The sequence below is a fragment of the Pongo abelii genome, chromosome 1 (genome assembly GCF_028885655.2).
Source record: "Pongo abelii isolate AG06213 chromosome 1, NHGRI_mPonAbe1-v2.0_pri, whole genome shotgun sequence".
In the NCBI taxonomy this organism is placed as follows: Eukaryota; Metazoa; Chordata; class Mammalia; order Primates; family Hominidae; genus Pongo; species Pongo abelii.
The window spans coordinates 37,154,475-37,172,044 of NC_071985.2; the positions used below are offsets into that span (position 1 = coordinate 37,154,475).

The 17,570-nt window shown below is 42.7% G+C and overlaps 1 protein-coding gene across 3 annotated transcripts in view; it reads right to left on the minus strand.

Moving 5' to 3' along the window:
- The window catches only part of PPP2R5A (protein phosphatase 2 regulatory subunit B'alpha), a 145,332-nt gene that overhangs the window by 70,045 nt on the left and 57,717 nt on the right, over positions 1–17,570 (minus strand). Inside the window, exon 1 of one of the 3 annotated variants that reach the window (XM_002809482.6) lies at positions 4,680–5,573. The exons of the other annotated variants lie outside the window; for them this stretch is intronic. Coding sequence (XP_002809528.1) covers positions 4,680–4,860 — 181 coding nt within the window. The 5' untranslated portion in view covers positions 4,861–5,573. Of the gene's footprint in view, positions 1–4,679; positions 5,574–17,570 lie in introns of those variants that run through there. 3 annotated transcript variants of the gene reach the window in all.

Here is a 17,570-nt window from a genome sequence, read left to right on the forward strand (position 1 = left end):
AATCCAAGGCAGCAATAATTCCTTAAAGACTAATTTATCTTTGTTATTTTATCTAGAGAAAAATGTTATTCTTGCAGGTGAAAATGGCTAAACTGAAGTTGAAAGGAATGAGTCATCACTGATGCAGGAAGACAATTTAAATCTACTGTTTACATGACAGTAACATACTACAATGGTTGCATTATATTACCAAATACATTTTATTGGATTAGCACTTTATTCAGTTAGACATTTCATAAAATAATCCACAATTAACAATCAGATAAGGTAATAAAATGGAGGAAGGCAGAGATGATCCTAAACAGGAATTCTAAAGATGTTAAAATAGGTTTAAATAGAAAAGTTTTTCCTTTATGTGAGGACTAGCAGTGAACACTTTATTTAGCAATTTCTCTTAAGAATATCCTAAAAATGTTTTAAATTTTTTAAAAATAAATCTTCCAGAAGAGATATCTCAGAAAATAGTCCTAAAATGACTAAAATGTTATTTCCCTTTGTAAACAATTTTCTTAACATCTTCAGATGAATTTGAACTCTCCTCTAGTGCCATCCCAATTGTGTTTAGATGGAATGATAGTAACTTTGAGAAGATCTATAAACCTTATAAGTTGAGTGAGTAGTACGGTTTTCTCTCCACAAAAAGGTTTAGCTTTAGAACTTAAGATAATGTCAGTGTTCTTGTTCCACAATTACCTTAGATCACCTGCTCTAGAAAACACACACATTTTTCCCCCTAAAGGTAAGGAAGCACTGCAATCAACACCACTATTACTGGCCTCAATACCTCTAGTGGGACACAGTTGCTAAGAATGGACCAACAAAGAATCTGAGTGCTACTTGGGAAAGTTTTACCTCTTCTGAAGGAGATTTCAATCTCAAAGTGAGTTTCAGCCTGATCTTGCTATTTATTTCCTGGCTGTCTCCTATGAGGACTGCACATCTATACAATTCTACTGGTTAGATTGACTTCTTCGCTTGGTAAAAAAGTCTTACGACAGCTTTTAATGTTTTAAAGAGTCTGACTTAATCCTATTTCCATTTCTACACTCGTGCTGAAAGATGTTACAGCTGCCCTTCACTTCACATAAATCATATCTGAAAACCGATTATAAATAAAATCACACTTTAAATACACTAGGAAAGTTTACCATTTAAGTTAGTAATCCTATTAATAATCCTTCATTTAAAAATATTTTTAATCTGGATTTTCAAATATTTAAGAGAATGGGAACTAACATTCTTTGCCTATTTTTAGGCACTTAAATTATTCCCCTTAATCCCCACAGGCCTGGGGAGATTTGTATTATCCCCATTTTACAGATAAGGAAAACGACTTAGAAAGATTAAAAATTTACCTTTGACCCAGGACTAACCCCAGAGACCCAACTCTATCACACTGCTTCAAATTTATGTAAAACAGTTAACAGCACAAATACTGAAATCATTTGACCTAGGTCCCAGTGTCAGCTGCAACATCATCCAGATAAGTAATCACAGGCCAGAAACTATTCTTTTTAGGCCTCAACTTTCTCATCAATAAAACGGGAATATTGATCTTGCAAAAAGTTCAGGGATGACCCAATGAATAGGATGTTTGTAAGAATACACTGAGCCATGGATTATCAAACAACAGTATTACCCTTACTTACTAGGTGTGAAAAAGCAGGAGATACACAGGGATTAAGGGTTACACATCTTTGGATTGTTTCACTTGGTATGAACAATACTGTTTTATAATTTAAGAAAATTTTTAAGGTAAAATAATTTTAAAATGCTAAAATGTTATATAAATGTAAGGCATCAACTACTTTACCAAACCAATCCTTCCAGAATCTTAAACAAAATAGGTTAGACTGAAAAGCCTTTTAACAAGGCTTGTTTATTAAATACTTTCAATTATAAAACAATTTATTCTGAAAATTTTTGCCATTAAAATCCTACAACCCACTTACTAAATGATTTTGCACAAATACTTCTTACAGGTGAAAACGCTGGATTAGTTTGTTAATCCTTACTATGGTTTGAGGAAAACTAGTTGGCACCTTTCCAGTTCAGATGCATGTGGTCAAAGTGTAACATAAGCAGGCTGGTATGAAACTTAAAAGATCTTGCAGTCCATGGATATCTGAATCACTCCACAGTAAGATGGTATTTCAGAGAAAGAAGAATATTCTTTCTTTCATACACATACTAAAGGGCTTTCCATGTTTTTGTGAAGGACACAAATGGAAAAAACTACCACTGGCAGAAAAAACACAACACTGTGGTATTGAGCACACTGCCAAAGTTCCAACTGAAGCAACTGAATGTTGGTTTTTTTTTTTTTAATCACTTTCAAGCATTTTGGCATCTGGAGTAAAAGAAGTTGTTCCTATTAGTTTGTAATCCAAGTAAGGGTCTTATTTCCTCAATTAAATTTGCATAAATTTATCCTGAATACATAATTTTCTTTATGATGAATACTGTATTTCCATGCAAATATCTACAATTAATGTAAAGTTCCAATTTACTTTTTTCTTTACTAGTGACCAAATACTATATGGCACCTTCAACTTGTTGAACCCTACATCATATAACTTAGATGATTACTGACTCTATGCGTATTTTTGCTAGGCTTTTAAAAGCAAAATGTGGCCAGGCACGGTGGCTCACGCCTGTAATCCCACCACTTTGGGAGGCCGAAGTGGCCCGATCACCTGAGGCTAGGAGTTGGAGACCAGCCTGACCAACATGGTGAAACCCCATCTCTACTAAGAATACAAAATTAGCCGGCCTTGGTGACACATGCCTGTAATCCCAGCTAGTTGGGAGGCTGAGGCAGGAGAATTGTTTGAACCCGGGAGGCGGAGGTTGCAGTGAGCCGAGATCGCGCCATTGCACTCCAGCCTGGGCAACGAGAGTGAAACTCCGTCTCAAATAAATAAAATAAAATAAAATAAATAAAATAAAAGCAAAACGTATCAAAGCTGCATCTCCTGGCTTGAAACCAACCAAATGTTTAATATTCAATTACTTTTATTAAAGTATACTATTAAGAAGTACAATACTAAGAAACTAGAATATCTTACTAAAAAGCAAATTAAATAACTATGAAATAACCCTAGCACCAAACCTTCAAACTAGAGTTTGACAATTTAATGGGAGAAAAAAAATCAGTAGTATAAAAAAACTATATTTTAAATAAGTGCAAAATTTAAAATCTATGAATAGCAAAGACGATATTCTTTTATAGCTATGACATCATTCAAGAATTAAAGTCTTGGCAATGCCTATCATTATAGTCTACCATTTTGCTATGTAAATTTTAACAATTTTTGTATGCTAAAGAGCAATCAAATGATAAATTCGATAGCACAGACTAGTATCTCAAAACCTCTTTTCAAAAGCCAGTTTGATTCTAACTGTGAGATGTCATGATTTAGAGGCACTCCAAGAGTCAGGGCAAGGTAGGGTCTCAATAGGGTTCTGGAGCTGTTGTAGGTCAACTGTGATTTGATCTGGGGTTTTCTTCAGACTCCTTGCCAAACTAAGGCTGGATTCACAGGCCCAAAGACAAATGAGAACCAGACTGGCCTTGAAGGGGATGCTGCAGCTTTTTCAAATGAACTGAAAAATCTGAACATCAGATGATATGGATTTCCGTCAGGTTGCAAATTTTATTTAAATATGTAGGAGCATTATCATCTTGTTCCATCATTTCTATCTCATAAAAAGGAAGGACATTAAAATTATAAAATTAAACATGAGTAATACACAAAGAATAAACTAGAACACCAGGAAATAACATCGAAAATCCTCTAAACCTAGTGGGAAAAGTGAGCCAAAAAGAGTGCCAAGTTCTCCTGCAAGGCATTAGGCACGGATACCAATTTGAATTCCTGTACAAACCTACAAAGTCCCTGGAATCACTGCCTGGCAAACTAAGTTCCCATTCGACTGCAAAGCAACACTACCTACTCCTTCATATTTCCAAATAGACCATGTGTATTGGCTCAGACAACAGAATATTTCAAATCTTTCTATTCTTTGAGCTAAAGGATACCATTTAAATAAACCTAACGATCCAGTGAATAAGATACTACACTGGTCAAATTTTAGGCTTTTTCTTTATAAATACATCCAAAGGCCAGCTAACTCTTAATCGTTGTTTGCATTCAGATTCCTGGTCTGATGACTCTTAAGGGCAATCAATGGGAAGTGAAGTTGAGAAGAGGGTGGGTGCAGACGGCTTTATAATTGTAAAAGTAAAGGACTAGCTAAAAGTGGCCGAACAGAGGAGCTGACACTCGGGAAAGTGAAGGTCGGGGAAGGTTCGTGCGGTTGTTAAAGCAAGACCGGGAAAGTGCAAACCTGGAAGAAGAGTGAAGGACTCCACTTCACGGGACTCAAGATAGGAAGTGCAGGTTAAGCAAGCGCGCAGGTGGGGAGGGGTGTTGGCCTCCCCTAGGATGGAAAGAGTTCAGGTGGGAATTAGAAGGAAAGAGCCAAGACTTCACAGAAAACCTGTTTGAAAAAGGAGGAGGGGGTGAGGGGACGCCAAGGCATCGTGAGGAACTCGGCTCACACACTACCAGTCCCAACTGAGCAGGAGAAACCCAGCAGGAAATGGCTCTGCTGGCGCAGAGGCAAGCGTTGCCAGCCCCTGCGCTCGCTCCCGGCGCTGCGCCCTCGGAGGTTACCTTTGAGCTGGGGCAGCGGGTGCAGCTCTGCCTGGCTGCCCTGGCTGCGAAACTGCGACGAGCCCTGGGAGCGCTTCTGCCTCTGCGCCTTGCGGACCGATTTCCGGGTGAAGCCGTCCACTTTCTCCGAGGCCGAGATGGCGGCGCTGGCAGCCCCCGCCGGCGGCGACGACGACGACATCTCCGCGGCCCTGGCGCTTGGCAGCTCCGGCTGCTGCTTGCAAGGCACGGGCAGCGGCGGAGACGGCAGGAGGCGGGGGAGAGGCGCGGGGTGCTCGCGCCCCTGCGCCCCGGCCCCACGGCCCTCCGGCCCCGGGACGCCGCCGAGCTTCTCCTCACCGCCCGCCAACGCCTCACGGCCACATCTCAGCGCCGGAGGTTCCTGGTCCCCGGCGCGCGGCGAGCTCCCGGGGCTGACGGAGGGAAGGGCGGGGGCGGAGGGGGGTGAAGAAGTTGTTGACTCTGGGCGCGCAGAGCGGGTGGAAGAGAGCCCGAAGTTTAGACAACTGAGGCGAGGGCACGGGGGTGCGGGTGCCGAGCGCGCCTCTCGTCGCTTCTGCCCCGGTCGCCAGCCAGCCGGCCGGCCAGCACCTCAGCGGCCGCTGCCGGCGCAGCCCGCCCTGCCTGGAGCCTCCTCCCGGGGCGCTGCCATCGCGGGTCCCCTCGGAGCCGCAGCCGCGGTGCCCGCTCTTCCCGGTCAGCGCCGGCCCCTCATCGCCCGGGGCGCTGCCCCCGTAACCCCGGCTCTCTGCGTGCACACACTCGCTCCTTGCCGCGCTGGGCGGCCCGAACCCCCTCCCCCACGCGCCCGTCGGCCGCCCACGGAGAACCCCAGGCGAGCGACCGCTACAACTTGAGAAGGTGGTTGGTACAGGCGAGCGGGGAGTGTGTGCGCGTGTGCGCGCGCCAGGGCGCGCGGCCCGGGGAGGGGCCTCGCGAGGGGTGGGGAGGGAGGAGTTTGACTGACAACTTCCGCGGGGTCCCGCCCGCCTCTCGGTGCGGCGGCGGGGGAGGGGGCGGGAAAGCATGCCAGGCCTCTTAGCCAATCACACGGCTAAGCGGCAGCGACGGCGTGAGGTGCGGCCTCTTGAGGCAGAGGAGTGGGGCGGGCTGTGTGACGGGCTTCGGCCACAGCCAATCGTAAGTGAAGACGGCGAGCGGGGGTGCCCGTGCGTCACAACAAATGTGGCAAATCTCTTGGGAGGGAGGGGAAGCGACCCTCCACCAGCGGGCACTTTTGCGCTCATGCGCGACTGCTGCAGGCTGTCATTGCTCTCCTGACCGTCTGCGAGAAGACCGGGAAACTTGAGAGGGTGCGTTCAGAGAGCAAAATAGAGCGCCCCTTCCCTTCCCTCACCTCTCTGCTGGCCAATGAAGAACTGAAGCGATTGGTGGGGCGCCGGAGGGCTGGGGCGCGAAAGAGCGCCAGGTGTTACGCCACTGAAAGGGGGCGCAGCAGAGGTCGGGTGGCGAGCAACCAGTGTGATTGACGGGCGAGGGGCCCGGGGAAGGCGAGGAGGTGAGCTCGTCCAATCGTTGCGGGGTCTGGACACCTGGGCGGGTCTTGGCGCCTTACTGGCCCCAAACCGCAAAATTGGTAGTTGCGGAATAAATTTGTAGCTCTTGGGAGGATCGGACTCCGCAACTCCAGAGAGCTACTCTTGCGTGGGGTTTGGGCAGTCTAGCATCTGCTGCTTCAAAGGGTTCTGCAAATCCACGCCCTCTAAAAAGAGATTTCTCATTCCCAATTTAGTATCCTGCTAATTTTCACCCCTCCTTGAGCCAAAGGCCCTCAACTACTCCAACGAGAAGAGTACAAATTCATTGGTCAGCGGTGTGTGGATACGGAGGCTTGCCATGTACTCTTACCGGAATCTCTTTCTTGGAGATTCCGTCTAGATTTTGAATTTCTTAGGGGCAAGGACTGGTCATCTTAGTTTTTTGTGCAGTGCTTTCCATACGGTGGCCGTTAACAATTATTAATCTGAACAGTCAGCCTCCCTTTGCGCCAATGGACCCAAATCTGTAATCCCCTCCCTCGAGCTCCAGACCTTTTCCTTTCAACATAATAAAAGTAGTTGTCGTATATTTAAACGAAGCCACCTGATGCATATGTACAGAAGATTCCAAATTTGGTAGGAAGTTGAATTCTAGACCTAGAACCAAACATACTATCCTCAAAACATTTCCTCCTTCAGATTTGCTGGGCGGTGAAATTGTACATAATCCTCCCAGTCAAGGAGGTTCAAACGTCAGCAGCGTTTCTGACACTTTTCGCTTTCTCACAGTCAAGCTCCAGATCATGTTAAATCTACTTTCACAATTGGCCTTTCTCCCAATGTGTACAAAGACCGCCAAATGTAGTTCAGGGCTTTCAAACTCACTGCCACATCAATCTTTTAAGATCACTTTTATCTTACCTGCGTGTTTGAGGAACCACCCAATACCTGCAGAATAGAGTCCAAATTCAAGGCTCTCTGCGATCTGACTCCTGTCTTTCCAAGTGTAAATTCCTACATGTTCCCACACAAACTCTTTTTAGTTCAGGCACATCATTCCACATACTGATCCCCTAAAAGAAGTTATGCATCCTCAACACTTAGTCTTTGCTGTTCCAACATCTTGAAATAATCCACTCTTTTTATTCTTTTTTGAGACGGAGTCTTGCTCTGTCACCCAGGCTGGAGTGCAATGGTGGCACAATCTCAGCTCACTGCAAGCTCTGCCTCCCGGGTTCAAGCGATTCTCCTGCCTCAGCCTCCCGAGTAGCTGGGATTACAGGCACCTGCCACCACGCCCGGCTAATTTTTTGTATTTTTAGTAGCGACGGGGTTTCACCATGTTGGCCAGGCTTGTCTCGAACTCCTGACTTCGTGATTCGCCCACCTCCGCCTCCCAAAGCGCTGGGATTACAGGCGTGAGCCACCGTGCCCGGCCCACTTTTTTTTCATCTTTTTGAAATTTCTTTTCTTCAAACCCCCTATCTTACGAAGCATGACAATCCAGCCAGAAGTGATGCCTCCCTTCTTTGTATTCCTATTGCATTTAGTGTCCACACCACTCACAGCTGAAAGTTTGTCAACACCAAGAGAGCAAGAACTCAGTTATTTTATTTTACATCTCTGTTTCCCCCACTGAGTAGAGGATAACAATCACATTTTTAGTTCTCAACAGCAGAATTTCTGAAAGCGTGGTTACTGGATCACCTGCATCAGCATCCTCTGGGGTGCTTATTGAAAATGCAGATTTCTGGACCTCCCCCCGCCTCCTCCCCACAGAATTAGAACCTATGGGAAAAGCACTGAGAAGTCTATTTTTAATAACTTCCCTAGGTTATTCTTATGTACACGAAAGTTTGGAACTACTATTCTCTAGTCATCTGGAAGTTATTAAAAACAGATTGTAAATGTCTATAAGTCAGGAGTAGTACTATTTATAATAATTTACATAAAATAAGAAAGGGAGACAAATAGAAAGAAAATCAGTACAGGCCGGGCGCAGGGCTCATGTCTGTAATCCCAGCACTTTGGGAGGCTGAGGCGGGTGATCACGAGGTCAGGAGTTTGAGACCAGCCTGGCCAACATGGTGAAACCCCGTCTCTACTAAAAATAAAAAATTAGCCGGGCGTGGTGGTACGAGCCTGTAGTCCCAGCTACTCAGGAGGCTGAGGCAGAAGAATCGCTTGAACCCAGGAGGTGGAGGTTGCAGTGAGCCAAGATTGCGCCACTGCACTCCAGCCTGGGTGGCAGAGTGAGACTCCGTCTTAAAAAAAAAAAGAAAGAAAAAAATAAATAAATACAATAAAGCAAATTCTGTTAGTCAATACAATAAATCATATTCCACGTTCATACTGGAATATGATAAATAATAGATACTAGATAGAATAAAAAATACTGGAAACAAGTTTTTGGGAGTCTTGGAACCAGCAAAAATCATCTGGGCTTTGTCTGAAACAGCCTCTTGGGGAAGAATTTTGAGCATAATTTTAAAGATCAAGTCAAAACCTGAAAAGAGGATGGCATTCCAGATCAAGTCACTAAGCATTTTCCAGGGGGAAGAACAAAAGCCCAAGAATCAAAATGCCTGACTCTGTGCTACTTATCAATAGAATAATCCTGTCCAGTCGCTTTTTCCCCATGTGTACATCAGAAAAAAAAAATGACAACCTTCTTCACAGGGCTGGCATGAGTTTTAAATATGACCCAAGAAAAAATACTCAGGGAAATAAAAATTATGTAGATGAAAATGTTATGCATATATGTATATCAAACATTTATTTTCTGTCCACTATTTTGAGTAAATAAGGTATCTGGGTCCTAGACAGAGATTTGGTCACTAAGAATTGTCTAATAGGAAACTGCAATGACAGTACTAATCTATATGTGCCCCTGAAGCAGGAAGAGTGTCTTTGATTCCATGCCATAGAATTTCTGATCTTTCCCATATGTGAAGCTCCTTGGTCAAGAGCAATTTAGAGGCCAGGACTGCATCACTGACAAATTCCTTGGATGGTTTGTGCTTACATTACTTGACTTCTTTAGTTTATAAACGTATATACACTTACTGACCTTATTCTTTTGTTGAGAAAAATGATGCAAGAAAAAGTAATACCTACAACATCAAAATAATGGTTGTGTAATGGTTTTAAAGAGCACATCACAGAGAATGTTCTTTTCAAATCACTGTGAAATTTTCTAAAGCATATCCAAGCAAAGTTTCAACTGTCAACATTCTCTTTCCTTAAGAGTCATGATTCCCAAACTGCTCCAATAGAACACCAGACCAAGGTGCCGGATCTACAGAATCAAAGAGTGGTATTATTTTCCAAATTTACACAAAATTTCTCTCATGATCAGGCACAGTGGCTCACGCCTGTAATCCCAGCACTTTGAGAGGCCAAGGCCGGAGGATCACTTGAGCCCAGGAATTCAAGACCGGCCTGGGCAACGTGGCAAAACCCCATCTCTACTAAAAATACAGAAAATTAGGTGGGGGTGGTGGTGTGCACTTGTAGTCCCAGTGACTCAGGAGGCTCAGGTGGGAGAATCACCTGATGCCAGGAAGTCAAGGCTGCAGTGAGCACTGATGGTGCCACTGCACTCTAGCCTGGGAGAAAGAGTGAAACTTTATCTCAAAAAATAAAAAATATCTCATATCTCTTTAAAATGTTTGTGTCTTACTACCACTTTACTAGAATCTAAATCAAGATAGTATCTGACTTATAAAAATACACTAATTTTTAGTGCCTCATTTCTATTTATTTAAATACATTCACATTATTTAAAATTCAAAAGGAGTAAAAGGGCAACAGGAAACATCTCACTCCCACCCCTGCTTCCCAACATCTGGTTCCCCGCTTTGGGGACAACCACTGCTATCAGTTTCTTATATATGTTTCCAGAGATATAATGTGTTTAATTGCTTAAGGCTTAGCAAAGTCACATTTCAAGAAGCTGCAGGAGAGAGCACCAAATCCTAACTGCTATTCCAGCAGGGAAATTAATATTGTTAAAATGTTCATACTATCCAAAGCAATATATAGATTTAACCCAATCCCTATCAAAATTCCAATGGCATTCTTCACAGAAATAGAAAAAACAATAAAATTCATTTGCAACCACAAAAATTCCCAAATAGCCAAAGCAATACTGAAAAAGGAGAAGTTAGAGGTATCATACTTCCTGATTTAAAAGCATATTACAAAGCTATAGTAATCAAAACAGAATAGTTCTGACATAAAAACAGACACATAAACCGGTGGAACAGAATAGAGAGCCCAGAGATAAATTCAACCGTATATGATAGTCTCTTCAATAAATGTGCTAGGAAAACCATACATCCACATGCAAAACAATGAAATTGGACCTTTATACCATACACTAAAATCATCTCAAAATCAACATAGGGAAAATGCTCCTTGACATTGGCCTTGGCAATGATTTTTGTTTTTATATTATATCAAAAGCTCAGGGTCCAAAAGCAAAAATAAATAAATGGGACACATCAAACCAAAAAGCTTCTGCATGGCAAAGGGGAGCAATCAACAAAATGAAAAGGTAACCTATGGAATGGAAAAAAAATTTGCAAACCACATATCTGGTAAGGGGTTAGTATCCAAAATTTATAAAGGACTCTTACAACTCAATAGCAGAAAAATAAATAACCTAAAAAAAAAAAATTTAAAAAATTGACAAGGCTGGGCACAGCAGCTCACATCCGTAATCCCAGCACTTTGGGAGGCCAAGGCGAGCAGATCACTTGAGGCCAGGAGTTTGAGACCAGCCTAGCCAACGTGGCAAAACCCCGTCTCTACTAAATGTGCAAAAGTTAGTTGGGCGTGGTGGTGCACACCTGTAGCCCCAGCTACTTGGGAGGCTGAGACACGAGAATCACTTGAACCCGGGAGGCAGAGGTTGCAGTGAGCCGAGATAGTGCCACTGCACTCCAACCTGGATGACAGAGGGAGACTCTGTCTCAAAAACAAATAAATAAATAAAATAAAAATGGACAAAAGACCTGAACAGACATTTCTCTAAAGAATACATAAAAATGGTCAACAGGTGCTGGGCACGGTGGCTCATGCCTGTAATCCCAGCACTTTGGGAGGCTGAGGTGGGTGGATCATCTGAGTTCAGGAGTTCAAGACCAGCCTGGCCAACATGGTGAAATCCCGTCTCTACTAAAAAAAAATACAAAAAATTAGCCAGGCATTATGGTGGGTCCCTGTAATCCCAGCTACTTGGGAGGCTGAGGCGGGAGAATCGCTTGAACCCGGGAGGCGGAGGTTGCAGTAAGCCGAGATTGCACCATTGCACTCCAGCCTACGCAACAAGAGTGAAACTCTATCTCAAAAAAAAAAAAAAAAAAAGGTCAACAGGTATGTGAAAAGTTACTTGACATCACTATCATCAGGGAAATGCAAATTAAAACCACTAGGAGATATCAGTTCACATCCATAAGGATAGCTATTACCAAAAAGACAATAGGCAACAAATGTTGGCAAGGGTGTAGAGAAAAGGGAACCCTAGTACACAATTGGTGGGAATGTAGATTGGTACAATCATTATGAAAACAGCATGGAGTTCCTGAAGAAATTCAAAATAGAACTACCTCGTGACCCAGCAGTCCTTCTAGTGGATGTATATCCAAAGGATATGAAATACCACTTGCTAAAGATATGTGCATTCCCAATGTTAAGTGCAGCATTGTGCACAATAGGCAATACATGGAAACAACCTAAATGTCCATCAATAGACGAACATATAAAGAAAATGGTATGTATGTGTGTGTGTATAATGGGATATTGTTTATATATATAATATATATATACACTTGCATTATATGCATTATACAGACACATTTATATATATACAATATATATATAATGGAATGTTATTCAGCCCTCTAAGAGGAGATCCTGCCATTTGCCACAACATGGATGGACCTCGAGGACATTATGCTAAACGAAATAAGTCAGATACAGAAAAATATTGCATGATCTCATTTATATGTAGATTTTTTTAAAAAAGGAGTTCAAATACGCAGAGAATGAAACAGTGGGATGAAGTGAGGAAGAGGAAACGGGGAGGTGTAGGTCAAAGGATACAAAATAGCATGTATGTAAGATGAATAAGTTTAGAGATCTAATGTAGGAGGAAAGTTAATAAAAATTGTATTATATTAGGGGTTTTTTGTTAAATAAGTAGATCATAGCTGCTGTTGTCACAAAAAGGTAACTATATAAGAGGGTAGATCTATTAATCTGCTTCACTAGAGTAACCATTTTACTATCTACTTTTCTAGATTTTTTTAAAGAATTCTAATTCCATATTGTCTATCTGGCCATTTTGCAAGCACAAGAACATACTGATATGATTAGAAGTCATGGTTTTCAATTGCTGCCATTTTTGCTTTTTAACTTTAAACTTCTTTTAGTTAAGCTTATTATGATTCACCTCATTTGTTGTGGGCTATTGTACAGGCTATTGTGTTGGTCAACCAGGAGCTTAGACTAGGCCAGTGGCAGTAGAGATGGCTAGACTGGAGATTTATTTTGGATGAGGAGTATATAGGATTTGCAGATAGACTGAATGTGGGCTGTTGATACAGCAGAGGTATTATTAATCCCCCAAAACCTGCTCCTGTATTTATACTTCTTGATTATCACTGAATCATCTTTCCATAACTATGAAATCTTTTGCCCCATCTAAATGGGCTGTAATCATAAATGTTCAATAGCCCCTGGTCTACCCAGTTCTTTACCTGTATAGATGAGGAACCAGGACATAGTTTGAAGGGGCTCAACTCATGCCAATATAACCCTTGCCCTTGCAGAGTGGGACGAAAGAATCTGATGTTAGCAAACTCTCCACACTTTAATTCAACCCTGCAAACATTTTCCAAGTGCCTTCTGTTTGTCAGGCAATATGCCAGTCACTAGGAATGAAGAGGTAGATAAGGATGGGCCTTAAAATCAATCTAGTGAGGAGGGACAACATAAACAAATGAACAAACAATTATCAGAAATATTTTTTATGGTGTGGCAAAACAGTGGAATATAGGATCTAATTTGGTTTGGAAAGAAAGAGAAAATTTAACAGAAAAAGTAAATGTTTGAAGCCAGTCTTGAAACAAAACAAAGGCCAGGCATAGTGGCTCTTACCTGTAATCCCAGCACTTTGGGAGGCCAAGGCATGCAGATCACCTGAGGTCAGGAGTTCGAGACCAGCCTGACCAACATGGTAAAACCCGTTTCTGCTAAAAATATAAAAATTATCTGGGCGTGGTGGCATGTGCCTGTAATCCCAGCTACTTGGGAGGCTGAGACAGGAGAATCGCTTGAACCCAGGAGACGAAGGTTGCAGTGAGCCGAGATCACGCCATTGCACTCCAGCCTGGGCAACAAGAGCAAAACTCCATCTCAAAAAAAAAAAAAAAGAAAAGAAAAGAAACAAAACAAAATTATCATATGGAGAAGACCAAAAAAAGAAGAAAAATGCCTGCCATTCAGAAATTAGCTTACCACGTTTCTCCATCACTGTGAAGATTTCTGTATCTCAATGAATTTACTTATTCCACAAAACTATTACCAAAAAGTAAAATTTCATTGCAAAAGGAGAATATATTATGCCACACCTTGTATTGGAATTTGACCTGGAAGTGGATGGGCAAAGAAAAAGTAGAGATTAACTTCAATACATAATGGTCCTCTGAGTATATCATAAAGAGCAATGATTGCAAAGGTACTATATGGTTCCTTCATGTTCCTCTAATATGCATATTTTATGTAAATATATAAGTGGTCTTCTGCTTTCATCCATCTGAAGGCAGCATCTAGTAGGTTTTGAGGCAGTCCCTGTCTTAAAATACCTAGCTGCTGAATGTCAGCAATGTATTCTCTCTCATTGGCTTACTATTTTGGATCAAATTACTTTGAAAATCCCACAAACTCACTATTGTCTTCTATGTAAGGTGTTGTCTACAATTTGATAAAATAATACTGGCAGTACTAAGAGTTTTTCAGGAATTATTAAATTGGAAATTAATGTTTTCAGACCCTATGCTTTGACTTCTATAGCAAACAATACGGCTTTTTCAAAAATTTGTGTGTCTGTAGGTAAGTGTAAATATAATCTTGGTCAGATGCAGTGTCTCATGCCTGTGATCCCAGCACTTTGGGAGGCCAAGGTGGGTGGATCACCTGAGGTCAGGAGTTTGAGACCAGCATGGGCAACATAGTGAAACCCCACCTCTACTAAAAATACAAAAATTAGCTGGGCGTGGTGGCAGGCACCTGTAGTCCCAGCTACTCGGGAGGCTGAGGCAGGAGAATCACTTGAACCCGGGAGGCGGAGGTTGCAGTGAGCTGAGATCGCACCACTGTACTCCAGCGTGGGGGACAGAGCGAGACTCTGTCTCAAAATAAAATAAACATATCAGCTCTACCATAAATTTAACACCTACTATATGCTAGGCACCATTCATATAAAGAATCTGGCAGAAAGAGATCAAATGAGATCCCCCCCTTAAAGTCTCTTTCATCTATGTGACACTCCTCTCTTTTCCCTTGGGAGTTTGGTCTTGGTGACTTCTGCCATGTTCAGGAGCAATTTTTTGTATTCTAGCATCTCTGGAGTTCTCCATTCTTATAAAAATCAGTGGAAATTCAAGGCTCTGTTTATTAACTCTGTACAAAAACATTTACAAAAAAATGAAATTAGAATGGATTAGCATAAGATCATTGTTCTTGCCTAGCACTTTAAAAATTTTGTGTTTATGGAACTTTGGAGCCTACTACCTAGAAGGAAAATGAGATTATCAAGAGAAGTAATGGTGCTTAATGTTTTCTTTTCATTCAATCAAAAAGCATTAATTAACCTCCTATAATGTGCCTGGCCTGTTCCAGGTGCTTGGAGTATAGTGGTAAATGAGACGAAGTCAGCCTGCATGGAGCTTGTCTCCAATGGTGAAAGCTCACATCAATTAAAGTCCAACTGTGGAGACAAAGCAGGGAATAGGCACCAGAAGAAACACCATGTGACTACACACACAGACCTTCAAAGCTGCTTAGGAGAACCTCTAGGGTGACCAACTCATCCTGGTTTGCTAGAGACTTTCCCAGTTCTAGTACTGAAAATCCAATGTCCCAGGAACCCCCTCAGTTTTGGGCAAACCAGGATGGTTAGTCACTCTATGAACTAAACACGCAGCAACACATTTATTCAAGGCCTATTATGAGCAAGGCCCATGGCTAAACATTGTGGCCTCTACCCTAAGAGAGCACAAGCTCTAGGGGAGAGATGAGATGAGATGAGGCATGCATTCACAAAAAGATAGCTTCTCATTCAGAACACTATTTGATGAGAGCCAAGATAGTACATTTGGAGAGAGGTCATAGGTGGTATTTGTGCTCAGGTGGAGAAGACGGAATTCAAGCTTGACCTGGAGGTTCAGGTATAATTACATAAATAGAGAAAAAGATAAGAGATAAGGGAAAGCACTATCCAACTGCTTACTGCATGCCTCTTAAACTCCAAGTTTCCAGCTTATGATGTTGACCTCCTCCTCCCCTCTCTGTCTCACTATATCGCTGTCCACCAGTCAACAAAGTGAGAAATGACATGGAGGTGTGGAAGTGGAAAGAACAAGTATGTAGATGGGCGGTAAAAAGATGTATTGACTGGAGAAGATGGTTTTTGGAGGGAACAGTGGGAGGGAAAGCTGGAAAAGGTACAATTACTTACTTATTCAACAAACGTTCAGTGTTTATTATTGGCTGTTTTCTGGTCTAGGTTCTGGGTATAGAAAGGAAAAAAAAATACAATTCCTTCCTTCAGAGAGTCTGGAGAGGGAAAGAAAAAGCCCTCCAAACCCCATACCCACCACAGATAGTACCATAAATGCTGTGACAGAGGTAAGCACAGAGGAGGAGTACAGAATCTCTGGCATGGAGAGCAAGAAAGGCTTTCTAGAGGAAGATGCTCTAGATCTGAGAATTGAAAAACCAGAAGGAATTAGGAAGACAAAAAAGGAAATCATTCCAAGCAGTGGGAATATAACTTATAAGGTGCAGAACCCTGACAGAAGGGGCTACATCTGGAAACCAAAGGAATTTGGTATAGGCTTTCTTCAGTGGGCAGAAGCTGCGTCTACTGAGGAGGGCAGAGTGGGTCATGAAGGGCTTTGTGTGCAGTTTTTGGGCTTTATCCTCAAGTCAGTGGGGAGACACTGAAGGATTTTAATAAGCAGGAGAGTGGCATGATCAGATTTGCATTCTAGAAAAATTACACTGTTGGCAGTGTGGAGGATGAACTGATTACAGAGGGCAAGGCCAGAGAAAGGGAGACCTGTGGGCCAGAAGACAAATAGTAAGACTCTGTGTCAGGCATCTGAGATGGAATGGCGAGATCAGACTCAGGAGACATTGTAAATAAATAAAACGACTTAGTGACTTATTGGGCATGGATAAGGGTATGGGACACAGAAGAGGAAAGGATAATTCCCAGGTATCCAGACTGAGTGACTGGTGGGCAGCAATGCCATGTAGTGAGACAGGGAAGGGAGGAAGAGGTGGAGATAATAAGTTGGACACTTTGAGAATAAGCAGTTGGATAGTACAGGCTTGCAGGAAGGAGATCTGTACTGAAGGTAGAGATCTGGTAGTCATCACTATACAGATAGGAGATGGAACTCTAAGAATACCCTTGTTCTCCTGGGTGGAGTGTATAGAATAAGGAAAGAGGGTGAGAAAACCCCTGGGGTTGCTGGGCATAGTGGCTCACGCCTCTAACCCCAGGACTTTGGGATGCCGAGGCAGGTGCATCATGAGGTCAGGAGATCGAGCCCATCCTGGCTAACACGGTGAAACCTTGTCTCTACTAAAAATACAAAAAAATTAGCCAGGCATGGTGGTGGGTGCCTGTAGTCCCAGCTACTCAGGAGGCTGAGGCAGGAGAATGGCGTGAACCCGGGAGGCAGAGCTTGCAGTGAGCCGAGATCGCGCCACTGCACTCCAGCCTGGGTGACAGAGCGAGACTCCGTCTCAAAAAACAAACAAACAAACAAACAAAAAACCCTGGGGTACTCTTACTTGAGGACACTGCAGAGAAAGAAGATAGTATCAGATTATGGAGTGTCAGCAAGTTTGGACCTGATCCTGAAGCCAGTGGGGAGATGCTGGAGACTATTTGAATAGAAGGTGTCATGTTGAAGTAGTGTTTTAAGATCACCAGGTGAAGGCAATGGAAGCCAAAGAGATTGGCTGGAGATGATTACAGGTGTCCAGGCAGCCAGGGCTTGAATGAGTGGTGCTAAGCAGTGTGTGTCAGTGGCACCCATGGAGCTTTGCCAAGCTATAACTTCCTGGCTCCCCAGTGGACATGAGAATCTTG